Genomic DNA, 26,544 nt, shown 5'->3' on the forward strand with positions numbered 1-26,544 from the left:
GATAACAGTTCTAGTTTTACTTTTGCTTTTGGTTTTGTTTTTGTTTGGCCGAGCCGCGTGGCTTGTGGGATCTTAGTTCCTCGACCAGGGATTGAACCCGGGCCCTCAGAGTCCTAACCACTGGACCACCAGGGAATTCCCCTAGTTTCAGTTTTTTGAGAAACCTCCATACTGTTTTCCACGGTGGCTGCAAGGAGAGACTTTATCTTGTTCACTGATGTTTCCAGTGCCTAATATTGTATTTGGCACATAGTAAATACTCCACACATTTTTTAAATTTATTTATTTATTTATTTATTTTTAGCTGCGTTGGGTGTTCATTGCTGTATGCGGGCTTCCTCCAGTTGCAGCCAGCAGTGGCTACTCTTCATTGCAGTGCGTGGGCTTCTCACTGTGGTGGCTTCTCTTGTTGTGGAGCACAGGCTCTAGGCACATGGGCTTCAGTAGTTGTGGCTCGCAGGCTCAGTAGTTATGGCGTGCGGGCTCTACAGCGCAGGCTCAGTAGTTGTGGCACACGGGCTTAGTTGCTCTGTGGCATGTGGGATCTTCCCAGACCAGGGTTCGAACCCGTGTCCCCTGCACTGGCAGGCGGATTCTTAACCACTGTGCCACCAGGGAAGTCCCAGAATGCTTCACACATTTTTGCTGAATGAATGACATCTGTGACCCCAGGATGGCCAGCACAGTGCCTGGCCCACAAGAGACTTCAGCCAATACTTGATTGAATGAAAGCCCCTTCTCCTCATCCACTTAAACCCTCCTTGTCCTTCAGGAGCAGGCTCCAACCACCGGGAGGTGACCGGGAGGTTGTCAGGGGCCTCTCCTGGGCACCCATAGCGCCTAGTCACATCACCCTGAACCCTTCCCAGCTCAGCACCAGGTCCATGGGGGCTGGTGTCCACGAAGACCCTGGCAGCCCCTCCCCACCTCAGACTCACTCTGGCTCAGGGCAGGTTTCTATTCATACTTTATTTTCCTGTTTTTGTTTTTTTTAGTTTTTATTAAATAAAAGGAGCAGAGGGAGGGGGGCCTGTGTCTCTCGGGCTCTGGGGGAGCCACAGGCCCTCCCCTGCCTCCCAAGGTGCTCTGCGTGGTAGGCTTGAGGTGGAAGCTGGGCGGGGAGGGCAGCTGGGCGTGCTGGGAGAGGTCGGGATCTGTGACCCACCTACCCCTCCCAGGAAGACTCAGTAGGCGGGGAGAGAGGCTCCCGGCCCCGACTGGGGCTCATCCTGAGGGCTGAGGGCTGGCGGGGCCAGGGCCTGAGCTCCAAGCCACAGGGCGGGACCCCAGGCCCAGCCCAGCCCCTCCCCACCCCAGTGTTCATTCACTGGAGGGTGCAGGGCGGTGGGGCGGGGTGGCCGGGCCCCTCATTCGTGGACGTCCCAGATCTCGGAGAGCAAAGGCGGCAGCTTCTTGTCCTGGAGCCGCAGGGCGAAGACCTGCTCCGAGTGCACGGAGCTGAGCGTGCGCAGGCTCACGAGCTTCATCAGCATGCGGGGGAAACGCAGCTGGTCCTGCGGGCGGCACAGGAGGGAGTGGGCGCGGGCCAGCCCCCTCAGACCACCGGGAGGGCCCCTCCGTGGGTTGAGCCAGGAGAGACAGTGTGGCGCCCCGTGCATGGGCCAGGCCTGGCTCCTTGTGGAGGGGACAGGGGCTTGAGGACACACTCTCGCTGAGAGGACGCTGAGCAGAGCTCAGAGTGCTGTCGGGTGCCGGGGGCGGCGACACAGCCGGGCTGGGACTAGGCAGCCGGCCCCTGGCCCCAGGCTGACCCCACACGGTCTGGACTTCCTGTCCCTCCCCAAGCCGGAGGGGCTGGGCTCTGGCACCTGTGGCCTCTTGATGCGGGTGTAGGACAGCAGCGCGTCCACGTAGGGCTGCTGCAGCGCCTCGACTCGGCTCGGCTCCTGCACGTTGGGCCGGTCGGCCGAGAAGATGTTGATGGCGATGAGAAGGGCGTACTCAGCATCGTCCAGGCCCAGGCGCCTCATGGCCCGCGAGAACTCGAAGATGGGGTTGATGAATTCCACCTGCAGGCCTGCGGAGGAGGGAGGCCCGGCCCGATGAACCGCCCCAACCCTGAAACCGGCCCCCATGCCTGGCCGCTGGCGCTGCCCACCTTCAGCAGGGGGAGGGAAACAGCAGCAGGTAGAGAGTGCTGGTCACCCTGTAACCCCACTGCCGGTCAGGGTGCCTGGCACGTGGTAGGTGTGCCATACCTCTCGCCCGAATGAAGGAACGAGTAATGGGCGTGAACACTTAACTCAGAATTTTCTGCCACCCCACCACCCCCTTCACTTCCTTCCTGCCTTCCCGGTTCCTCTCCTTGGGAAAACGAAAGAAAGAAGTTTAATCCTCGGTCACATTATGTCACCCCCTGCGGTGGCTTCGCCTGCTCTCGGAGTGAAGGCCAAACTCATTCCCAGGCGTGACTCATTCATTCATCAAACTGGATTGAGCACCTACTACATGCCAGGCCCCAGGGTAGAGATGTTTACAAGACAAAGCCCCCTGCTCCCATGGAACTTACCTTTGGGGCTTGAGGGGACAGATAGTAGACGAATATGTAAGCAAACTATCCACCCTGTGAGATGATTCTGAGTTCTACGGATCAAGGTAACACAGGGAAGGGTAATCGGGGCCCACGAAAATCGTGTCAACATCTTAGACAAGATGGTCACCGTAGGGTGACATTGCATGAAGGCCTCCCTCACTGCAGAGTATCTGACCCCAAGGAGGGGAGGGAGCAAGTGACCAGGATGTGTGAGTGTTCCAGGTAGGGCACCACCCGTCTGTTTTGCCTGGAACTAGACTTCCTGGGCCCTGAGACCTTTAGTATTAAAGCTGGGAAGGTCCCAGGCAAACTGGGACGAGTTGGTCACCCTAGTTCTGGACAGAGGGACCAGCAAGTACAAAAGCCCTGAGGCGGGAGCACATTTGGTGGGTTCCAGTAAGAGGGAGGCCAGTGTGGCTGGAGGAGAGTGAGTGAGAGGAGAGGGTGGGAGATGAGGGCTGAGAGGGACGGGGCCACACCCTGCAGGGCCTGTGGGCCAGGTGAGGACTTTGGCTTTTCTCCCAGTGAGATGGGAGCCATGGACAATTCTGAGCACAGGAGGGACATGAGCTAACTTCGTTGTTAACTGGATTCTTCTGATGACTGTGTGAACAAACACACTGGGTTGGGGTGGAGGTAGAAGCCCAGTGAGGGGCCCCTGCAATGTTCCAGGGAGAACCCACTGAGGTCCAGACGGCAGTAATGGCAAAGGATGCGGGGGATGTGATGTGGACCAACCCCCTCTCCAGCCCCATCGCCGTGCTCCAAGCCTCCTTGTGGTTCCTTAAAACCGCCCGGCTGGGCTTCCCTGGTGGCGCAGTGGTTGAGAGTCTGCCTGCCAATGCAGGGGACACGGGTTCGTGCCCTGGTCTGGGAGGATCCCACATGCCGCGGAGCAACTGGGCCCGTGAGCCACGATTACTGAGCCTGCGCGTCTGGAGCCTGCCCGTCTGGAGCCTGTGCTCCGCAACAGGGGGGGGCCGCGATAGTGAGAGGCCCGCGCACCGCGATGAGGAGTGGCCCCCGCTTGCCACAACTGGAGAAAGCCCTCGCACAGAAACGAAGACCCAACACAGCCATAAATAAATAAAAATAAATAAATTAATTAAAAAAAAAAAAAAAAAACCGCCCGGCTCTTCCCCACCTCAGGACCTTTGCACATGCTGAGCTCCCCGCCAGAAACACTCCCCCACAACCCAGTGCTCCCCTGCCAAGCTTATACTCAAAGGGTTACTGGGACTGTCCTGGGTGTTGGAAGGGCCAGGTGTTAAAAGGAAGATGAGGTTAGGAGCAGATGTCCAGGAGTATAGAGAGGTGCCCCAGGGAGAGATAATGGGAGAGAACAAGACTCACTGAGAAAGCCCAGAGGCCGAGGGAGCAAGGCCTTTGCACGTGCATTCCCTGGTGGCTAATGCTACTCCTCACCTCCCTTTTCCTAGGTGATCTTTCTCACTCCTCTAGCCTCAGTTCAACTACGCTTCCTCCAGAAGGCCATCGCCTAGGTTACATCCCCGAGGAAGTGCTCTTGGAGGGCAGGGACCAGGGCTGCCCTGTACGGTTGGGGAGGTTGCACATTTCCTGATGGACTGAGATCCAGCCTCCCTCATGTGAGACGAGGCTTGAGGAGGAGAGAGTGTCTTTTCTTAATTCTTACCAAGATGCCCTATGTGACAGCAGAGACCCCTCTGTTTCATCCTGCGCTATGTCCCACTGTGCAGAGTTGGTGCTCAATAAACGTGCTCTTGTCTCACTGCAAGGTGGGCTCAACCCTCACCCCACTTGGGAGATAAAGAAACAGAGGCTCAGACAGGGATGAGAGGGCCCCGCGTCTCCCAGCCAGTAGGGACCCAGCAGAGGCGCCACTTGTGCCCCCACCGCCCAGCCTGCACTTGGCCTTACCTGCGCGGTGGAAGTCATCCTTGCTGTAGGTGAAGTCCTTCAGGAACGTGATGCACTCGGTCTCGTGGTTGTAGCGTCTGGCTGTCTCCAGCAGCATGATCTGAAAGCGGTGGGGAGAGGGATGGACAGGGGTTTGAGGAGCCCTGTGACCCTTTAGCCACCGTCCTTCCTCTCCTGGCCTGAATGGGGGGCCTGATCTTGCCGGGATCATCCCTCACCTCCCCCCACCCCCGCCCCGCCGTTCTCACGGCCACACAGACTGCGGTCAGCGTGTTGGACACTCCGAGCTCTCTCCCTCCTCCAGGTTCGGCACCCCCAGCCTCCTCCACTCAGGACACTCTCCCCAGGTGGTTAGGAGGCATGGGGCAGAGCTCTTTGTTTTGTTTACTACCACACACCCAGCACTTGGAATAGGGCGCGGCATACACTAGGCACTCAATGCTTATTCATTACCATTGCTTGGTTCAAATGTCAACTCCCTAAATAAGCCTTTTCAGCACATTCCCTAAAGTGTATCCCTCCAGCCCAATCCTCAATTATTCTCAGCCTTCGGCTTGTTTCCTTTCTCTCCTTGCCTCGTGGGAGGCTCTGATGACTTGTTTAGTATTTTGATCTTCTCCTGTAGAATACCATCCCCACCAAGGCAAGGACCGGAGTCTGGCTTGTCACTATGCTCCCAGCATCTGTCCTGGGGCTTATCTCTGGGGTTCCTTGAGGGCAGGATGGAAGGGCCTCCCTGAGGCTGGGCGGGCCGGCTATTACCTCAATGGTAGACGCCTTCAGGAGGGCGATCTGGTCCTCGCGACCCAGCTGCAGGAAGCCAGGCACCTGCTTGGCGAAGTCCACGATCTCCTGGACTGAGATGATGGCCAGCTCCGTGAAGTGGGCGAAACGCTGCTGGCGAGCATCACGGGACTGCGGGTCTGCGCCCAAGGGCCAGGGCTGGGGACGTGGGGGGCCAGGTTACTCTCAGGACTTCTCCCATAAGCCCAAGGCTATGGGGGCCCCTTGAGGCAAAGCCTACACCCTCGGAGGCCCCCGTCTCAAAGCCCCTGCCCTCTGGAGCCTCACTCTCTCCCCGTGCCCTAGACTGCGGCCCTGTCGGCTTGAGCCTCCTGGGCCCGTCGCCGCTAAAGGCTGCGGAAGGGGCCGTACCGTGACTTTAGGCTGGTCAGAGAAGGAGCGTTTATTGCACTGCAGCTGGGCAGCCACCAACTGCTGGATCATTAGTTCCTGAGCGGCTGTTAACTGGACACCCTCGCCTTCCCCGGAGCCCTGGCCACCCCCGTCAGACCCTCCGGGGGAGGCCCCAGGCCCAGAGGCTGAGCTGCTGCCGACTCCCAGCCCTGTGGGTGACGACTGCTGCTGCTGCTTCCGAATCTTCTTCTTCCGGATCTGTTCTTTGGAGAGGACGCCTGTTGGGGAGACACAGGCCTCAGTAGAGGCCCCAGGCCTGGGCAGGGGCCAGGCTGGCACTGCTCCCTCCCCGGCACTCACACTGCTCCCGCATCCCAGCCTCCTTGCATTTTCGCAGCCGGCATTGCTGGCACTTGCGCCGCATGAAGGCATCCATCTGGCAGGTTCCACCACCCCGGCAGGCGTAGCGCCCGGCCCCGCCTCGGATCACACTTCGCCTGAAGAAGCCCTTGCAGCCTTCGCAGCTGAGCACGTTGTAGTGGAAGCCAGAGGCCGTGTCCCCGCACACCTGGCACAGCTCATCGCCCAGCATCTTTGGAGCCGGGCCCTTCTTTCGCTTGCGCTCCGGCTCCTCTGCTGTGTCTAGGATGACTGGTGTTGGTGGACAGAAGCCATGAGAGACAGAGCCACAGAGATAAACGGCAGCCAGAGGGACAGGTCCATGAGAGATCGGAGGCAAAGAGTCAGAGTGTGGAGAGTGATCCAGGGAGATGGCAATTCACAGGGAAAGATGTGTATGTCAGTGAATCCCAAAGAATGGGTCAAAATAAGAGATGTCAAGGACTAACAGAAGAAAAAAATCAACAAGAAACTGGGGCTGCCCATCCCCATTTCTGATCTTTCTCCCTTTCTAGATCCCTCCCTAAGCCTCCATACCAACTCCCAGCCCATGTCCCCGGACCCCGTCTCACCCACGACGGAAGCTGAGTTGGCCCCATCAGTGCCTGGGACATCAGGATCAGCCCCTGGGCACGGCTCAGAGCCATCCTCCTTTCCATCAGGTGAAGAAGAGGGGGTGCTGGGGCCATTTCCTGGGAGAGGGAGGCACAGTGAGTTTCTCCTGACAATAATCTGCAGGCGGGGGGGATGGCTGGGTTGGGAAAGGGGTCACTCACCAGGCAAGGGGGTGTCCAGGGAACTCGTGGCGGGGGTGGACATGGTGGGGTCACGGAGCAGCCTGCAGAATACAGGGGGACTGAGAGCCTTGCGGGGCCAGGGAGGGTCAGGTTAGGCCAGCCACAGGTTTTCATGGGGCTACCTCTCTTTCCTCCATCTCTCAGACTCTTCCCCTACTGCATACACACCCTAATCCCAGTCTCTGCCAGTCTACATACCCTCCCATCCAGTTCCAATAGGGCCTGCCCCCTTCTGCTCCAGGACAGCCTTCAGGTGGGTCTCAAGCCCCTCCCTCCTCTAGACTCTGCCCCTCCTTTAGGCTCCCTCCACTCCAGATCCCGCCCACCGGCTTCTTCCAGATACTGTCCCTTCTACTTCAAGTGCTCCGCCCTCACTTCCTCGCCCAACCTCTGCCGAGGAAGCACCCCTACCTCTCATTCTGACCCCATCTCCTCCTCTTATGCTCCGCCCACATATCGTTTCTTTCTAGGTCCTTCCCCATCCCTTCCAGGTCCCGCCCCACCTCCTCCCATCATACTCCGCCCCCACACCTCTCTCCAGGTCCCGCCCCTCTCCGAACACCAGTGAGGGGCGGGGCTCATGGCTGCGCGCGAGGGTCTCGTGGGCGGCCTCTCGTGGGGGGGGGGTCCCCTACTCCCGTTGCCCTGGAAACAGCCGGGGGCGGCGCGAGCTATGGAGGGGAGACGGTGGAAGGAGAGAAAGGGGCTGAGCCAAGCAGCGCGGGGAACATCGGGAAGCCCCAGGCCCAGGGGTCCTCCCGCGTCTCCCCACAATCGAGTGCACCTGCTTGCGTACCCTTGGTCCGCTTCTCTTCCTCCTCCTCTGTAGCCACTGGCACGCCGCCGCGACTCGAGTCCCCTCAAAACTAACTTCGCCACTTCTTCCGGCAACCCCACCGTGCGTCACTTCCGGGAGTGGGCGGGGAGTCAGGGTGACGGAATTCCGGTCGCTCTAGGGCTAGCCTAACCAGCTGCCCCGCACGGAAGTCGTATACCCACCGGAAGCTTACCTTTCCGGATAGCTCCACTGAGGGCTGGCGGAAGAGTTCCGCACCCATTCAATCAAGCGTTGGGCAAGAGGGCGGCATGGCAAGTCCCAAACCTTCCCGCCCCGGCCTGCGTGGCTTTAAACTCTGCCCTGTGCTTCTCTGGGCTTGCGGGTCAAAGATTTACTCTGCATCATCTCCACGACTACAGATCCTTTTCGCACACGGCTGATTAAAAGCATGTTTGTCCTTTTTTGGTTGTTATAAGTTTTCTGATTTTGGAGCTGCGCTGCTTATTGGTTTTAAATAAGTTAAATTACAAACCTAAACCTAGAAAAAACCTGGAAAAAATATATTTTAAAAATAATTTGGTGATAGGAAGAATTCTTTTAAAAAGTAACCTTCCTCTACGAAAAAGATAAAAATAATAGCTTTTAAAGAAAACTCGGGAATCCCTGGAGGTCCAGTGGTTAGGACGGGGCGCTTTCACTGCCGTGGCCCGCGTTCAACCCCTGGTAGGGGAACTAAGATCCCGCAAGCCCCACAGCAGGGCAAAAACAAACAAAAAACTCAGAATACTTGAACAGGTAGAAGATGGAAATTGTTCCAAAGTCTTTCCACCGTGATAATCAGATCTATATTGAGCGTATATGTATTTTTTTTTAATGGGGATATATGCTCCATACTCTTTTGTAGGTTGTTTTGTCCATTCCAGCGTGGCCTTCAAGCTGTGTAAATTTCCATCCAAGGATATTTACCAATAAAACGAGTGGCTAACATGGGCATGGGGGATGACTGAATGGGTATCTCTTCCACTTCCTCAATGTGTAATGTTGAGCCAAGCTATTTACTATCCCTGCACCTCAGTTTCCTCATCTGTAAATTGGGGCCGACAAGAATTTGTTGTTGCATTGTCATTATGATTAAATGAGGTAAAAACCGTGAACCTGGCCAGGCTCAAATAAGGAGCCCAGTATGTGTGAGCTATGTTTATTCCAGTGAAAATTATTTTTAACTTTTCACTGTTAGAAAAGTGCAAACGGCTGAAATAGACTGAAGATGGACAACAGTTTTGGGGCAAGTCACGTCACTCTCAGTCTCAGTTTGTAACCAAGCAGGACTCTAACGGGCCTTCCCATGACAGACCCCTCCACTATATCCTCTGCTGTAGATTCTCTCTGAAGTGAAACAGGAGGGAAGGGGGCAGGGCATAACCTTTAAAAGAATGACATAGCCCGAGGACACGACATAAACCTGATTAGAACCAAATAGGTCCAAGATGGAGGACAAGTCGACTTCCACTAGACCTTGAGCCTCAGTATACGCTCATTGTAACACATCAGCAAGCTAAATGACACACCCACAGGCACCATGACAGTTCCAAGTCCAACCATAAAGGTCAAAAAGTGGGCAATGGCTTAATCACTGGAACTCCCCACCCCTTCCCAAAAATAGCTGGACTACTTCTCCCACTTACTAGCCTATGAAATTACCCACCCCTATAAAAACTGACAACCCCATATCCTCGTGCCACTCTCACCTTATGAGATGGCCCACACTCTGTCTGTGGAGCGTGCTTCTCTCTAAATAAATCCACTTCTTACTATCACTTTGTCTCTCACTGAATTCTTTCTGCGATGAGACATCAAGAACCTGAGCTTCATTAAGTCCTGAGACCAGGTGTGTGATCTCCATTAAAAGACCTTGGGTTCAAGTCCCAATCTAGGTTTTGGCTGGGTTTGAGTCCTGGCCTGTGGGTTCAAGTGCCAATCTGAGTAACACAGTTTCAGAAGTATAATAGTATCTCATGATACTATACCCAGATAATAGTATCTCATGCATATTTCCTGAGTTTTTCAGATGCTACGAACCACCACCAAACGTAAGAAATTAACTACTTGATGATCATAGCCCCCAGATCTACTGGCACCTAAGGATTGATAGTGTTAACTGCCCTGTTACCTCAACATCAATCAAGCAGAGAACTATGCACGAGCTGATCACATACCCTGGGTTGCCCCTCCCTCAACTTACCTTTAAAAATGAGGGGGGAGGGATAGATTGGGAGTTTGGGATTGACATGTACACACTACTATTTAAAATAGATAACCAACAAGGACCTACTGTATAGCACAGGGAACTCTGCTCAATATTCTGTAATCACCTAAATGGGAAAAGAATTTGGAAAAGAATAGATATATGTATATGTATAACTGAATCACTTTGCTGTACACCTGAAAATAACACAACGTTGTTAATCAACTATACTCCAATATAAGATTTAAACATTTTTTAAATACTCTGCTGAAACCCTTTGGGGAATTCAGGGTTGGAACATGAGCCACCTGTTCTTGCATTACCCTGCAATAAACATTTCTCTGCTCCAAACTCCCATGTTTTGGTTTGTTTGGCCTCACTGTGGTCTGTGGGTTCGGGGGTAACAGCTAATCTGTAACAAAATGATATTTACATCAACAAAGGTTGGTGACAGAAAAAATATGGCAGCCAAATCTTACTTCAAAATATAGAATTACCGTGAATTTGAAAGCTACAGTGCAGTCTGACACAGGAACGCTATATCATCAACTCAGATGCCTCTGGCAGTGTTGTAGTGGGTGATGCGATTTTTCCAAAATTATGACCAAGTCTTTTTTTGTTTGTTTAGTTGTTTTTTATTTTTATTTATATTTTTCATTTTGGCAGCACAGCTTGTGGGATCTCAGTTTCCCAACCAGGGATTGAACCCTGGGTCACAGCAGTGAAAGCGCTGAATCCTAACCACTAGACCACCAGGGAAATCCCCTGACCAACTCTTAATAAACTTATCAATAAGACAAGGTAGGAATACTTTTGGCTTGTTCTAAAACAGGCAAAGAAGGCCAGAATGGCTGGAGCTGTGTGGGGTGGGATGAAGATACAAGATAAGATCATAGAGGGAACACAGATCCAATCATGAGGACCTGTGGGCTAAATGTGTTCAACACTGGCTGAGAATTCACAAAAAACGGTCCCTTGCCCAGGGTGACACAAATGGACTACATTTCCCACCTGCCCTTGCAGCTAGGTGTGATCACGTGACTCCGTTCTGGCCAGTGGAACTCCAGCAAAAGTAGCAAGTGCAGTGACCGAAAGCCAGGCCTGGAGGCTGACTCCAAGGTGTCTGGAGCTTCAACCCACGCCCGCCCCCCCACCCCCCACCCCCGAGTACAGCCTGCACCGCAGTTTTTCCCCTCTGTAAAATGTGGAGAATAATCCCTCTTTTACAAGGTTGCTGGATGATTAAATAAAATGGTAGGTTGAAAAGTCTAGTAGGGACTTCCCTGGCGGTCCAGTGGTTAAGACTCCAGCGCATTCACTGCAGGGGGCGTAGGTCCCATCCCTGGTCGGAGAACTAAGATCCCGCATGCCACGCGGCGCAGCCAAAAAAGTTAAAATTAAAATTAAAAAAAAAAAGTTTTAACCAATATTCTTATTTTTTGTAATGAGCCTAACTTGCTGGTTAGATTAAAATGCTATTTTCTTTTCTCTTTTAACTTTAAAAAAAATATTTATTTATTTACTTATTTTGGCTGCGCAGGGTCTTTGAGGCAGCACGCAGGGATAGTTGCAGCATGTGGGATCTATTTCCCGACCAGGGATGGAACCCGGGCTCCCTGAATTGGGAGTGAGGAGTCTTACCCATTGGACCACCAGGGAAGTCCCCTAAATGCTATTTTCTAATGCTGCATAAGTGCAGTACGTACGCAATTGAGCCCAAATAAAATTACCGTTTACGTTTTCATCAAAGGGTGAACAAGCTCATGAAGACAGTTGAAATGTAATTTATGATTATGTAAATTAAGCTACCTTCAGGACACTAATATGTAGATAAAGGAGACTTTCATTATTGTGAAGCAATATGTCATTAACCTTGAAAATTATATACAATTGTCACAAACATTCCTTTAAAAGTAAAAAAAAAAGAAAAAAAGACAATCTCCAAAAAGAAAAAAAGAAAGAAAGAAAAGAAGAATCTAGTAACTCTTTATCCAGTCGAATCTTGAGGCTTGATTGTTCTGAGTCTGGAGAAAGGTGTCAAGCCTGAGACTTACCTCGAGGGCTCCTACTCTGGTGTTGGAGGTCGACCCTGTTACAAACCACTATTTGATAGAATAGGGGTGATCTAGGTCTCGTTTGCTGACTGTGTTCCGAAGACATCTCCCAGCTACCTTAGGTAGGGGGCAGTCAGAGAGGAATAACTTACCTGACTTCTTTGTGTCGCATTTCAGGCAATGGGAAACACAGGGATAAAAGCAGGCAGGTTTGAAAGAGACCCATGTGTTCCAGGATTTCAGCTCAAGAAACCAGGGAGGGAAGTAAAGTTTAAAAACTAAATTTTTTTCAGAAAAAAATGCTGCCTTGGGGAAGGTGCTTAATAAATACTTGTTGGATCTCAGTAAATTAAGTTGAATTAAGAGACTGGTTCACAACTACAAGAAAGTTGATCAAATATTATTGTCAATGTAAAAACGATGCGTGTAGAGTCAACCATTTTTGTAGCGTGTATACTATTTTTAAAAAACATTTTCGGGAAATTTATGTGGAAAAACAAATGAAACTGTATTATCAGAATTCATGTAAAATAGACTGATCAGAAAATATTTTTCAAAAAGAAAATATTTTCCCCTGTACTGAATAGAGAATAATCAGAAGGCTTTACGTTTCTAGCTGTTAGGAGTATAATTCCTAGAGTTTGACTAAATCATAAACTAGAACTCTTTAAAGAAAAGAAAAAGAAAAGACACTGATTGGGGGAGGTGGGGGTGGGGAAAGAGTGGATCTTGGCTGAGAAAATAGGCCCATACCACCACCGTGTGAGCATTTACGGATTTGCAGGCAAGACCTTTCAGAAACCACTTAATCTTAGAGAGTAAGAATTGGGGCCGGGAACTTCCCTGGTGGTCCAGTGGGTGAGACTCCTTGCTTCCACTGCAGGGGGCACGGGTTCGATCCCTGGTCGGGGAACTAAGATCCAGCATGCCGCGCAGCTCGGCCAAAAAAAAAAAAAAAAAAAAGAATTGGGGCCGGAAGATGCAAAATCCGGGTTGGGGGGGGGGGACTCTGAGGGGGGACTCTGAGGTGTCAAGACTGAGTATTCTGGGCTTCCCTGGTGGCGCAGTGGTTGAGAATCCGCCTGCCAATGCAGGGGTCCACGGGTTCGAGTCCTGGTCCGGGAAGATCCCACGTGCCACGGAGCAACTAAGCCCGTGTGCCACAACTACTGAGCCAGCACTCTAGAGCCCGTGAGCCACAACTACTGAAGCCCGCGCGCCTAGAGCCCGTGCTCCGCAACAAGAGAAGCCACCGCAGTGAGAAGCCACCGCAGTGAGAAGCCCGCGCACCACAACGAAGAGTAGCCCCCGCTCGCCGCAACTAGAGAAAGCCCGCGTGCAGCAACGAAGACCCAACACAGCCAAAAATAAATAAATAAATAAATTTTAAAAGAAAAGAAAAGGAAAAAAGACTGAGTATTCCAACAGCTGACACAGAGAAGGGGGAGATGTGGGGAGAGTTACTGTAGAGAAACTGGCCCTCCATCTGCTGTGTCAGGGAAATCCCTCAGTGCAACCAGTGCTCAAAGTGGGTTGTTAAAAATATTTATTGACCCTTTGCAAGATGCCAGGCGCTGTCCTAGGTGCTGAGGACAGAGTGGCAAGTGAAACAGACCAAGATCCCTGCCTTTGTGGGGATCAGATTCTAATGGGGACACAAATGTTAAAGATAATAAGTAAATTAGCAGTATAGAAAGTATCACTGGGACTTCCCTGGTGGCGCAGTGGTTGAGAGTCCGCCTGCCAATGCAGGGGACACGGGTTTGAGCCCTGGTCGGAGAAGACCCCACATGCCGTGGAGCAACTAAGCCCGTGCGCCACAACTACTGAGCCTGCCCTCTAGAGCCCGCGAGCCACAACTACTAAGCCCGCGGGCCACAACTACTGAAGATCGCGCGCCTAGAACCCGAGCTCCGCAACAAGAGAAGCCACCGCACTGAGAAGCCCGCGCACCGCAACGAAAAGTAGCCCCCGCTCGCAGCAACTAGAGAAAGCCCGCTCGCAGCAATGAAGACCCAATGCAGCCAAAAATAAATAAATAAATAAATAAATTAAAAAGTATCACTGATTCTAAGAAGCACGTGGTTTACTACTGATGACATTAATTATGTCGTGTTAATTTCAGTTAATGAAATGTTAGAAGATGTCAAGTGCTATGGGGAAAAAATAGATCCGGGTAAAGGAGATTGGAAATTCCGGGGGAGGATGGTTGACATATTCAATAGGGTAGACAGGGTAGACTTCACTAAGAAGGTGGCATTTAAGCAAAGATTTGAAGGAGGAGAGGGAGTGAGTAAAGTTTTCTGGAGGGAAAACACTTGGACAGAACAGCCCGTGCAAAGGCCCTGAGGCAGGAGTATATGTCTGGGATGTTTGAGGAACAGCCAAGAGTGAAGGAGGGGAAGTGAGAAGAGATGATGTCAGGGAGGGGACGCGGCCTAATCATATAGGGCCTTTCAATTCTGTAATGCCATTGGTACCTCTGATCCTTCGATCCTACCCTTTTTTTCCTGTTTCCTTCATCTCTCATGTCCTCCCTTCCTTAGGCTGCATAGATTCTATGGTCAACCACCATAATCGTGCCCTTGCACAAATAACATTAACCCCTTGCTCTTTCTCCCTCAGTCATACTTGCCTGGCAAAACCCCAACTCTGGTTAAAATGAACTCACTGCCTCTGTGTGCCTGCTCTCACCCAGCTGAGCTTGTGAGTGGACACACTTCAGATGTGTGACTGCAAACACTCAGAACCAAACTGCAAGGCTGCCACAGTTTTCTTCTCCAGTCCCTAAGAAATCATTTTCTCATCTTCTTTCTCTAAACCTCTAGCAGCCCTCGCCCTTTTCGTTCTCACTTCTTCTTTTGCTGAAAAAAATAGAAGCAATCAGAAAGAAACTTCCCCATGCTTGCCTTAGGGACACTACTAGCTCACCTTCAGAGGTACACTGCTGCCCCACCCATGACCATGTTTGGACAATCTGTAAGAAGCCAACCCCTCCACTTAGGCACTGAATCCCTTCTCCTCTCCCTGTTCAAAACTTTCCCTCTTGCAATGTTTCCTTCTCTCTCTTGCATCATTATTTGTGCAACGCTTAAGCCTTTGTTCCTTTAGGATTCCTCTTCACTGAATGCCCGCACTTCTCTGTGGCGCTGCTGAGGATGCTTCCTGAAAGTTGGGGGTCCTAGGCCCTCCCTCTTTGTAACTCCACCCTGAAGATCACTTTCCTCCAGCATCTACCTAAGGGACTTTCCTGCTACAACATCCTAAAGGACACCCAAGTTCAAGAGGCGGGGCCCCAACCATTTTGAAAGCGGATCTTCTGGCTTTACTGAAGCCTTCAGATGATGGCAGCCTCAGCTGACATCTGTCTGCAACCCTATGAGCCAGAACTGCACGGTCAAACTACTTTCAATTTTTTAACACAGAAAGCCCCCCAAAGATAATAATAAATGATTATTTCTGTCTTAAACCACTCAGTTTGGGGGTGATTTTTACACAGCATTAACTAACTAGTACACTCTCCCAAGTTTGCTTTTCTCTAGGGCTACCCAGTCCTTGTAAATGGAAATAACATGAACACAGTTGTAATAATGTAAATGAATTGTTTTTCTGGCAGATTCTTGGGCTCCGTCTCAGGCCTTTGGAATCAGAATCTCTGAGGGTGGTACCCAGAAATCTAGGGCACTTTTAAACTGGGTTTTCAGGTGCTCCTCAATATTTGAGAAACTTAATTACGGAAAAGGGGGCAGACAGAGAGACACTGCAAATTATTTTTATGCTTTTTCAATGGTGGTAGGGCTATGGACTTTTTGTGTGTGTGTTTCAGTATTTTCCAAATAAAACAATAGGAATCGGGGTCCTGACACTTTGGCAGTCCCACTTAATATGGGGCAGAAGACGTCTAGTCTGACCCTCTCTTCCTTCCCCCAGACCTTTCACAAACGCCCCGCCCATACATTTGTTTGCCCCAGAAAACTCTTGTGGTTAATGAGTCACAGAAAAACTGAAGTGAAAGCTATAAGTAAAGGCGACAATAGCTAAAGAATGGGTAAGGGAGGGGCGCAGGAGACTCTCCACCACCACCGAAGTCCGGAGTGAGGCACGCCAATACTTCTGGCGACCCTACCAAAATATTTGGCACATTCCTCCCAAAATACCACCCATCACTCCCACATCACCCACCAAGAAACTTCGTGTCTTAGTCACCTCTCAAACCTGGAAGTGGGCAGTGAACAGGGCGCAGTCTCCGGGGAAAGAAAACGGAGCCGCAGGACGCCTGGGTCCACACGGGTCCCCAGAGATGTCTCCGCCACCGCTGCTGCTGCTGCTACTACCGTTGCTCACCATGCAGCCCACTGGGGCCACGTTGATCCGGTAATGGGGACCCCCACCACCCCAAAACCTGGGACGGACTCTCTCCCTCTTACCCTTCAAGTCTGGGGCTCCCCAGTTCAGCGACCCCCAAACCTGACACCCCAGGATCCATGATTCCTATCTTTTGGGTTCCCAGATCTCCAAATTAGGCTCTCACCCCTGAGGGATCCACCCTGTTATCTCCTAAGACCCAAGCCCTTTGAGTCTAAGGTCCTGCACCCTGAGACCCTTGGTTGGGGACCGTCCCAATCTTCTCAGTACACATTTTTGGGAGAACTCTGCTGATCCCACCCTGAGCTTTGATGATCTGATACTGAGATCTCCAGACCTGTGACACCCATCTTCCAACAGATCTTGGAGACCCAGATCTGTGACATCTAAATTGAGACTCCCTCAGATTCACATCTTCCAAATTGTTGAGGTCTCAAGAAGTCCAGTTTTGGGGACTCCTATGACCTCCCCCCCACCTCTGGTGCCTCCCCCAATCTCTCCCTTCCTCTCCTCCCTTCTCTCCACTCCCTGGAACTCTTGATGGGGGGAGGGGGGTCTACTTTTCCAGGAAACACTTTTTCCCCACTTCACATTCTTAAGCCTCTCAAAGACTAAGTCATGGGCGGTGGCCGCAAAGATGTGGGGGGCAGGGCCCCAAGGAGAAACTACAGGCAGGTACAAAAAGGTTACTGCACATGATGTTTGCTAACCTACTTTTTGAACCTAAGAGGTCATAGCCACTTCCCAAGTCAACGGAAAGAGCAATGATTCTCTGAGTTGACTCAGGACCACCAACATCGGCTTGAGCAGGCCCCAGGAACTTGTTAGAAATGCAGGTCCTCAGGCTCCATCCTAGACCTGCTCAATCAGAAACTAGCAGTTCTAGGGACTTCCCAGGTGGTCCAGTGGTTAAGACTCTGAACTCCCAATGCAGGGGGCATGGGTTTGATCCCTGGTCGGGTAACTAAGATCCTGCATGATGCATGGTGTGGCCAAAAAAGAAAAGAAAAAGAAAAAAAGAAATGAGCAGTTCTAAATTTTAACTAGCCCTCTAGGTCAGGGATTGGCAAAACACTCAGCTCAAGAGCCAAATCCAGCCTGTCACCTGTTTTTGCAAATAAAGTTTAATGGAATTCAGCCATGTTCATTTTTTACATGTCGCCTATGGCTGCTTTTGTGCTATATTGACAGAATGAGTAGTTGCAGCAGAGATGGATGGCCTGCAAAACCTTTACAAAAAAAGTTTTCCTATCACCCCTGCTCTAGGTGATTCTGCTTCAAAACAACTTTGCAAAACCACTGGCGTAGAGAGCTACTTTCCCCTTTTTAGTGGTTGAATGGATTCCATTCTAGGCATCTTTTATAGCAGAGCTGAGATGTTCCCAGCGTTGGCCATTGCGTGCACAACAGTTTTCAGAATTAGGTACATGCTCATAAACACATCTTTGTGTACTTGTCTAATGATCTCCTATAGATGAAATTCCCAGAATTAAAACTAATTGGCTTAAAAGCTGCACTCCCAATTTTGACTCATGATGTTACCAAACTATACTCCAGAAAGTTTCTATCAATCTACACCTCCTAACCTCCTAGCCAACAGTGAGTATTGGTAATTCTGTGCCAATCTGCAGGGGGAAAAGAAAAAAAAGAAAGAAAGAAAATGAAAAGGTCTCTCACTCTTTGTTATTCCCATTTCTTTGATAACTATTGGGGTTGAACATTTTTCCATGTGTTTAGAAGTTGTACTTCTTTTGAAAATTACCTGCTTATTTCTTTTGACCATTTTCCTACTTAATGTCAAGAACTGTAAAGTTAATTTGCCACAGTTTCATGGCTGCTGGTGGAAGACACAAGATTCCCAGGTGTGAGGCAAAGGACAATTTAGTACTCCCGGCAATAGTAGTAGCCAGTTTTGTGCCAGATTTCTGAGCCTCGGTTCCCACAGGGTGAAAGGAACGGAGTCAGGTGATATGTGCACAAGCGGTGAGGTGCATTACAGCAGGGGAACCCTAGGCTTGAATCTTTTATAGTGGATCATATGCCTGCCTGGCCTTTGCTCCAGAGAGAGACACTCTCTCTCTTCCAAGGCTGTTCACTAAACAAAATCCTTGAAAAGACACTCTGGACATAGTCAGTCTGTGTCTCTGCAGAAATATAAGACTCATGAATAAGTGCCTCCCAGCACAGGGTTGCTTATCTTATTCTTATTTATTTGTAGAAGCTCTTTGCATTTTAGAGATACTAACTCTTGGACATACAACTTGTAATTATTTCCACTAGATTTTTTTCTCTTTGAACTTTGTATGTTGGGGGAAGGGTGCACAGAAGTTTAAAATTTTAGAGACAGCCTTATCAATATTTCTCCCATGATTTCTGATCTTCCCATCTTTTCTGAGAAAAGCCCTCCTTTTGCTAGAATTATTAAACACTTTACTTCCAGTGCTCTTATAATTTTACACTGCACATTAAGTGTGATGTACATTTGATATATCTGGAATATATTTTACTGTAAAAAGTAAAATTGGGATTTGGTGCTTACATTTTTCCCCCAGCGCTGAAAGTATGTAAGGGCTTTTGCAAAGGCTAGTTTTATGTTGGGGTTTTTGGCATTTTTAAAAGTTTGTTTTACTGAAGTATAGTCGATTTACAATGTTGTGTTAATTTCCGCTGTACAGCAAAGTGATTCAGATATATATGCTATATACATATTCGTTTCCATTATGGTTTATCACAGGATATTGAATACAGTTCCCTGTGCTATGCAGTAGGGCCTTGTTGTTTATCCATTGTATTGATATATACATAATAGTCTGCATCTGCTAATCCAAAACTCCCCACCCATCCCTCCGCCACCGTGGCCCCCCAACCCCGGCATATGTTAGGGTCTTTGGAAAACTTTGTGTATGTCCATTCCAGAATGGCTTACTTTACATAATTTGGAAGGTCTTTTATTGAAACGTTTTGGGGAAAGTCTGTTTGGAATGGTGCACTCTTGTAGAGTCTTTGGGGAAATTTGTCAACGTGGTTTGGTAGGTGTTTGGTAGGGTTTCTGGTAATGACTATTACTATAGGGCCATGGAGATGCTTACATTGTCGTTATATCCTATTTGGGGAAGTCTGTTATAGAGGATGTCCAGAAAGGGTAGCTCCTTAGCTGTTGGTATCTCCTTCCCCCACAGGACCCCACTTCGCAGAGTCTACACTGGACTCAGGGCCCTGAACCCACTGAGGGGATGGGATAAGCCAGCAGAGCCCCCCAGGTTGGGGGCTCCATCCCCTGGGGACAAGGACTTCTTTGTGCCTCTCTCCAACTACATGAACGTGAGTCACAGCCCCCCGCTGTCCCCAACCTTCCTGCCCTTGGTCAAGCTCTTCATCCAGGACCTCTCCTGTTTTGCCATCAGGTCCAGTATTATGGGGAAATTGGGCTGGGAACGCCCCCACAAAACTTCTCTGTCGTCTTTGACACTGGTTCCTCCAATCTCTGGGTCCCGTCCGTGAGATGCCACTTCTTCAGTCTGCCCTGCTGTGAGCTGTCATGGGGGAGAATAAGGCTGAATGGGGGTAAAGGGAGAAGGGGGGCTGGGCCCGGTCTTCCCAAGGGTTTTTGGGGACCTGTTCTCTTCCAACGCATCCTCACAGGTGAGTTGGCCGGAGAGGCAGGAGGCACTGGGGAGACCTCTCTCCCCCAGTGACAGCTCCCTCACCTTCTGACCTAGGAGTCCACCACCGCTTCAACTCCAAAGCCTCCAGCTCCTTCCGGCCCAATGGGACCAAGTTTGCCATTCAATACGGAACTGGCCGCCTAGACGGCATCCTGAGTGAGGACAAGCTGACTGTGCGTGACCTTGGCCCCGGGAAGGCTTGAGCCTGGGAGAAGCCCATCTCTAAGATTATCTGGTTTAGGGAGGGGCTTGAAGAGGCGGGGCCTCCTGGGTAAACGGATGGGGTTTTTGTTTTTGTTTTTGTTTTTTTTTTTTTTTTCACACACACACACTGTATTTTATTTTTACAAGAGGTAAATCGACTGACACCAAGCATTGTACATGGATGACCACAACAAAAGCAACAATGATTGCAATTACCAAACATGAAACACACTCATACTATGTCATAGCGGATGGGGTTTTTGAATTGCGAGGCAGGGCTTCCTGGGGAAGAGGGCGGGGCTTCCCAGGCAGGGGCGGGCCTTCTCAAGTTGCGAGGCAAGGCTTCCTAGGCAGTTGGAGTTGTTTACAGATGTCCCCAGACCTGGGATTCATGCCTTGGTTTGGGAGACTTCAGAGACATGTAGGTAATGTCCTCCCGGAAGTAACTTACTCCATTTGAATCTACCCCAGATTGGGGGAATCACAGGTGCATCGGTGATTTTTGGGGAGGCTCTGTGGGAGCCCAGCCTGGTCTTCACATTTGCCCACTTCGATGGGGTATTGGGCCTCGGCTTTCCCGTTCTGGCTGTGGGAGGAGTTCGGCCCCCGCTGGATAGACTGGTGGACCAGGGGCTTCTGGATGAGCCTGTCTTCTCCTTCTACCTCAACAGGTAATGGCGGAGGGTCTACCTTCCTCTGAGTCCTAGCCCCAAGAAGGAAGTTCTGCCCTCCTTCAGGAAGTCCCTTGCCCAATAAAGGAAGTCCCACTCTCCATTCAGGAAGTCACCGCCCCAATATAAGAAACACATGAACCCTATTCATAAGTTCCACTCACTAAGCAACACCTTAAGACCTACTAAAGAAACACCATCATTTAAAACGTTCCATGTTTCAATCTCAGACCAGGAAATTCCATGCCCTACCCAATCAAATACTGAATTTAAGAACCCCATCTTCACGATAAAGAAATCCCAATTCCATTTGAGAACACACGTCAGAAGTCAGGAATTGCCCATTTTAATCTAAGAAGTTACACCTACCTTCTAGGAAGCTTTAAACTTATGCTCAGAAAGCCTAAGCTGTCATCCAGGTAGTATCCAGGCAGGAAGTTCTATGTCCCTTCAGTTATCCGGACGTCCAAGCCAGGAAGTCCCGCCCACCTCTTTTTCCTTTTTTTTTTGCTGCAACTTGTGCCCCCTGCAGTGGAAGGGCGGAGTCCTAACCACTGGACAGCCAGGGAATCCCCCCACCCACCTCTTAGTAGATCTTGACCTTCCACACTTCCAGGAAGTGCCCGCCCCCACCCCCCCTTCCTATCACTCTCAGCCAACTGAGGAAGTCTAATTCCCCGGAAGTTCTAGACATGCAATTCAGAAAGTCTCATCATCCGCTCGGGGAGACTGACTCCTCACAATCACACCTTCCAGAGCCAATTCAGAAACCTCAATGCTCCACTCCCCGCAAAAGTTCTACCTTCTACAGTCAAATCAAGAAGTCCTATGCCCACTTCAGGAAGCTCCCAAGACCCTAAAATCCTAACCTCCACCAAGAAAAGCCCCATTTCTCTTCACTTCTTGCCTTGCTTCCAGTCCCAACATCAAGGCCCTGCCTGCATCCCACTATCCCACCTAGAACCCAGACACCACCCCATTGGCAGAAGTCCCTCCCTTGGCCACTCCTGGGGCTGGCAGGAGAAATGCCCATGACACATACAGCTGTCTGCCTCTGCAGGGACCCTGAGGCAGCTGATGGCGGAGAGCTGGTCCTGGGTGGCTCGGACCCAGCACACTACATCCCACCCCTCACCTTTGTGCCAGTCACGATCCCTGCCTACTGGCAGATCCACATGGAGCGGTGAGGAACCTGGCCTCCTAGGTCTGGGAGGAGTGGGCTAGAGCCTAAAATCCAGTGTCCTGGGGTGAAGGGAGCCAAGGACCTAGACTCCTAGGTCTGATGGAGGAGGGATTGTGGGCCGGGACTCCTGGCTCTGCAGGAGGAGGGGGCTGGGGGCCTGGCCTCCTAGGATGCTGGCTCTAATGACTGCCTCCTTCTGCCTCACAGTGTGGAGGTTGGCACAGGGCTGACTCTTTGTGCCCGGGGCTGTGCTGCCATTCTGGACACAGGCACGTCTCTCATCACGGGACCCACTGAGGAGATCCGGGCCCTGCAGGCAGCCACTGGGGGAGTCCCCCTGCTAATGGGGGAGGTAAGGACCTGGTGTCTGGTGGGTGTGGGCTGGGGAGGCTAGTAGGGATTTAATCGTGGACATTGGGCAGGATGCTCCAGCCTGCGGGTGGGAATCGCATGGCTAAGAGGTATGCACGGGCTGAAAGCACTGGACCTTGTGAGTGACAGGCCGGGGGTTAGTGAGAGGAAGCAAGGACACCTCCCAAGTGTCTACTCTAAGTGACTCCGGGAACAGGACCGGATGAGAGTGAGTAAACTTATAATTAGTATAAGACTAATTACATACACCTATAGGCCCAGTATGGCCCGTGGGCCACCAGTTTTTGATTTTCAATTAGAGGAAAAGAGGTTTTGATCAAATGGGAGCCTAGGGGAAGTGGCAACAACTATATAGGAGTGAGGGAAAAGCCAATAAGGCTACAGAAGACAGCAGAGCCTGACCACACAAGGCCCTGAATACCTAGCTGCCCAAAATGGACATTTCCCTGTTGCACTGGGGAGCCACGGAAAGAATTTGAGCAGAAAAGGAATCCCTCGTCTCTACTTGCTCCTCTTTGCCCTCAGTACCTCATCCAGTGCTCGAAAATCCCAACGCTCCCCCCAGTCTCCTTCCTCCTTGGCGGGGTCTGGTTTAACCTCACGGCCCAGGACTACGTCATCCAGGTAGGTGGCAGTCACAATGACGTCAGAGTGACGCGTTGAGAGGGTGGGGCTGGGAGTGAGACATCACTAGGGCCAAGCAGGGACCACATAAACATTTCTAGTGCCCACGGTAGTGGGCGGGGCGAAGCTCTGGCTCCTAGGAAGAAGGAACACCGGTGGGCGTGACACGACACCTGTGATCCGTCTTGTCGCCTTGTAGATTGCTCGGGGTGGCGTCCGTCTCTGCTTGTCAGGCTTCCAGGCTCTGGACATGCCTCCGCCCGCAGGGCCCCTCTGGATCCTCGGCGATGTCTTCTTGCGCAGCTACGTGGCCGTCTTCGACCGCGGCGACAGGAAAAGCGGGGCGCGAGTGGGGCTTGCGCGCGCTCGAGCTCGTGGCGGACAGTGAAGGGGTGGGCTTGCGCAGCCGCAGTTCTCCGGTTGAGGCCCTGGTTACGCGCATGCGCACCCCCCGATACTCAGTAAAACTCCACTATTTCTATTAAACTTACCTGGGTCTCTTCCTTTTTTTTTTTTTTTTTAAGCGCGTGATTTTTTTCAGAAAAAAGTTAGTGTCCGGCTCTCTGGAGTTGAGAAAGAAAGGAAGGAGAAAGGTATCACTCCTCTCCAAGGTGCACACTGGTGCGAGGGTCCTATACTACGAAGCCCATGAAGCCCCTCGCCTACACTGCCTCTCCCCAAAGGTACTCGACGCCGCGGAGCATCACGGACGTTGTAGTCTAGGCGGTGTTAACGTCCTGACGGGGGCGGGCGCAGCCACAACACGCGTGGGAGGCGACAGGTCGCGACGGCAGCGACAGGTGGCAGTGGGGGGTGGCTGAAATCGTAAAGGGTTTTCCAACCCTTGTTCTAAGGGGAGGGGATACCATTCCCGCACACTTAATCTGTTCTTCTTCTCTACCCTTGGGATTCCGGGACCCCTGGGTACGCCACAAAGGCGGGGCTTGAAGCCCCCGGGTTGGGGGGAGCTGAGCTGCCCCTCCTCCGGCGATGATGTCACTACCCCCCTCCGCAGCCTCTCGCTGCCCAGAGCTGCGGGGTTGGGTCACCCCTCCCCCCATCGCCAGTCCCGGATTCCCCCATCCCCGCCCCGCCTCGACTTGGGGTGAGTACGGGGGAGGGGGAGAAGGCACAGGGTCCGGGGGCGGTAAGACAGCCCAAATCCCAGTTTTGGAGGCGGGGGACTCGGGAGAGGAGGACTTAAAGGTTACAGCGGAGAGGTAATTGGAGGGTCTCGGGAGACCAAGGATCGTAGGCAGAGAGTCCCCACATTTTCAGCTTTAGTGCCTGGAAGATCGTCTTTCCTGGATTTAGAACTGATAGGAATGGGGGCGGAGGAACAAGGAAGGGGTCTTGGAAGTCAGGAAGGGGAAGACCCTTCCCCAATTCCAGGGCTTTGGGGAATGGGGGAGGGAGAGTTAGGAGGGGGCGCCAAGGATGACTGAGGTGAGAGTCTGGGGCTTTCAGGAATTTTGTGCCTTGAAGGCCTGAGAAGGGATAGACTGGGAAGGAGGAGGGAAGGGGAAAGGGTCTGAAGACGTGAACAGACATTGACCTCCCCTCCCCTGGTGTCCGTCGCCAAAAATCGAGTCCACGTCCCTCTGGTCTGTTTGCTGAGCTGGGTGTCCCATAACCCAAGCCCTCATTATGCCTCCAGAAGCCTCCCCTATGGGTGGAGAATTCAGGCTCACAAATCCCCGCATACCCTGGTGGGGCCTGGAGAGGGCCATGTGGGAGTGACGGCATCCAAATTTCCCAGGGCTTGATGGAGTCCAGATCATCCTTGACCGAGCCTCTTCCCCCAATCCCACGGTCTCTAATCCCGAGTCTCATTCCCTATTCTCCCCTATTCCAGCCTCCTCGCTCCTTCCCCCTCCCCCATCCCTGCCTTCCCCCTCCCCATCCCTGCCTTCCCCCCTTCCCTCTGCCCCAGCCCGCACCTTCTCCCACATCTTCTGACCTCCGCAAAAACGCTGGTTTGGTAACTTGATCCCGTGCCTGGCTGCTATCAAAGGCAGAAGAGAAAAGTAGAGTTGGGTGGGGTGGGGGGAGGGTATAAGGGAGGATGGCTGACTTAGGTCCTTACCCTAGCCCTTACTCCCAGCTCCTAGTGCCTACCCAACCCCGGCCCCAGCATCCACCCCCACGCCCCACCTGCCTAGAAGCCTCACTCAACCCAAGCCCATTCCCTCACCTCAGGATTCACTGCTTCTGCCTGGGGATACACCAGAATCCGGGGCAGAGAAGAGTAGGAAGCCCCGATGTCTTTTCTCTACCCTCCTGGGTCCCATGGGGGCTTGAGGACTGCCTGAGAACAGTGGATCAGGGGGAAGTGGGGGAACCCAGGTCTAGGGGTGGGGGGAGTTGAGGTAAACTACCTCCCTGGTCCGCAGGACGGGCCCCACTTCTGCAACTCTCTGCAGTGACGCAGCCTCGAGTCCTGGCCAGGTTGAGGATTAGAGACGGTGATGCGGTGGGAGCCTGAGAGAAAGGGACAGAAATCCAGAGGGAGGGACCGAGACTGAAGGACAGCAGGACAGAGCCCCAAAGAAGTGGGGACAGAGACCCAGAAAAAGGGGGACAGGGATTCAGAGAGGGGTGAAGGAGGCACGGGGTGGGGGTGGGGGATAGAGGCCCAGGGAAGGGAAAGAAAGAAAAAGGACAGAAAGAGAAAAGGCAGTGACAGAGGGGGAAAAGAGACGGAGGAGGGGAAAAAGACACGGGGAAGGAGGTAGTCAAAGAAGAAGAGCTAGGGGGACAGAGACCCAGATGGATGGGCAGAGACCAGAGAGAGGAGGGAGCCGACCCTGGGGTGTGGGGGGGGGGGTGAGTGGAGGACAGAGACACAAAGAGGAGGGGCAGAGACTGGAGAGAACGGAGACCCAGAGAGAGGCAAATCCGAGAAAAAGGTACAGAGGTCAAGATAAAGAGACTGGGGGTGGGGAGATCGAGACACAGTCGGGGGAGAGGAGACTGAGGCTTAGAGAGAACAGGGGCAAGACTCAGAAGGAGGGGGACAGATTCAGAGAACAATGGGACAGAGAACCAGAGGGAACGCAGAGAGTAAGGAGGGGCCAGAGCCTCAAAGGAGTGAGGGCAGAGACGGGGGGACAAATATTCAGAAAAGGGGAGAGAAAGAGACACTAAGAGGCACAGAAGCGGGAGGGGGGGTGGAGAGGTAGGCGATACCAACCAGCCGCCGTACCTGCAGAGGGAGGCAGCGGGCCGGGAACAGTGCAGACCTGGGACGCCCGCAGCCCCTGACCCGCCCACTTCCTTCCCACAGGCACAGCCTCCTGCCGCCGCAGCCCCAGCCGCAGCCGCTAGCCCCGCCCCAGCCCCCGCGCCTGCGCTCTACCACCGGGGGGGGGGGCGCCAGTCCAGCCCAGGGGGCGGGGCCTGACCGGCTCCGGGGCGGTCCGCCTAGTTCTGGCCACATCCACCATTGGCCCCGCCCCAACTTTCTGTCCTCCCACCAGGACTCTCTGAAACCTAATCCCGCCCAATTTCCTATTGGCCCCGCCTATTGCCTCAGCCGAGACTGTTTCCCGGCCTTTTGGTTTCTCCCCTCCGCCTCTTAAGGCTCTCTCCTTACCA

At 52.1% G+C, this 26,544-nt stretch overlaps 2 protein-coding genes and 1 long non-coding RNA gene across 4 annotated transcripts; 1 reads left to right on the top strand and 2 right to left on the bottom strand.

Moving 5' to 3' along the window:
* Positions 1 to 1,241: 1,241 nt before the first annotated feature.
* NR1H2 (nuclear receptor subfamily 1 group H member 2) lies at positions 1,242 to 7,698 on the bottom strand. Of its 2 annotated transcripts, none has more exons than XM_059905946.1 (10): positions 7,583 to 7,698; positions 7,318 to 7,457; positions 6,766 to 6,827; positions 6,562 to 6,681; positions 5,951 to 6,232; positions 5,609 to 5,868; positions 5,216 to 5,395; positions 4,454 to 4,553; positions 1,830 to 2,038; positions 1,242 to 1,514 (listed from the first exon to the last, which is right to left on the bottom strand). In XM_059905946.1, exons 3-10 carry the CDS (start codon positions 6,806 to 6,808, stop codon positions 1,368 to 1,370), a joined length of 1,341 nt encoding a protein of 446 aa, XP_059761929.1. In that variant the 5' UTR covers positions 6,809 to 6,827; positions 7,318 to 7,457; positions 7,583 to 7,698; the 3' UTR covers positions 1,242 to 1,367. The 2 variants fall into 2 exon arrangements, with proteins under 2 accessions (XP_059761929.1, XP_059761927.1); XM_059905944.1 differs by having other exon boundaries at positions 5,951 to 6,241.
* Positions 7,699 to 16,123: 8,425 nt separating this feature from the next.
* On the top strand, positions 16,124 to 23,414 carry NAPSA (napsin A aspartic peptidase). The gene is given in 9 exon segments (XM_059906000.1): positions 16,124 to 16,237; positions 19,408 to 19,549; positions 19,633 to 19,756; positions 19,948 to 20,066; positions 20,569 to 20,768; positions 21,829 to 21,951; positions 22,159 to 22,303; positions 22,849 to 22,947; positions 23,147 to 23,414. Coding segments are annotated over 9 exon segments (1,215 nt in total). The 5' UTR covers positions 16,124 to 16,163; the 3' UTR covers positions 23,336 to 23,414.
* On the bottom strand, positions 19,587 to 24,954 carry LOC132354256 (uncharacterized). The gene is made up of 3 exons (XR_009499218.1): positions 24,888 to 24,954; positions 23,439 to 23,510; positions 19,587 to 19,761 (listed from the first exon to the last, which is right to left on the bottom strand). It is a non-coding gene; the product is annotated as an uncharacterized LOC132354256 (long non-coding RNA).
* Positions 24,955 to 26,544: the final 1,590 nt, after the last annotated feature.

This window comes from Balaenoptera ricei, chromosome 19 (assembly GCF_028023285.1).
Source record: "Balaenoptera ricei isolate mBalRic1 chromosome 19, mBalRic1.hap2, whole genome shotgun sequence".
Lineage (NCBI taxonomy): Eukaryota > Metazoa > Chordata > Mammalia > Artiodactyla > Balaenopteridae > Balaenoptera > Balaenoptera ricei.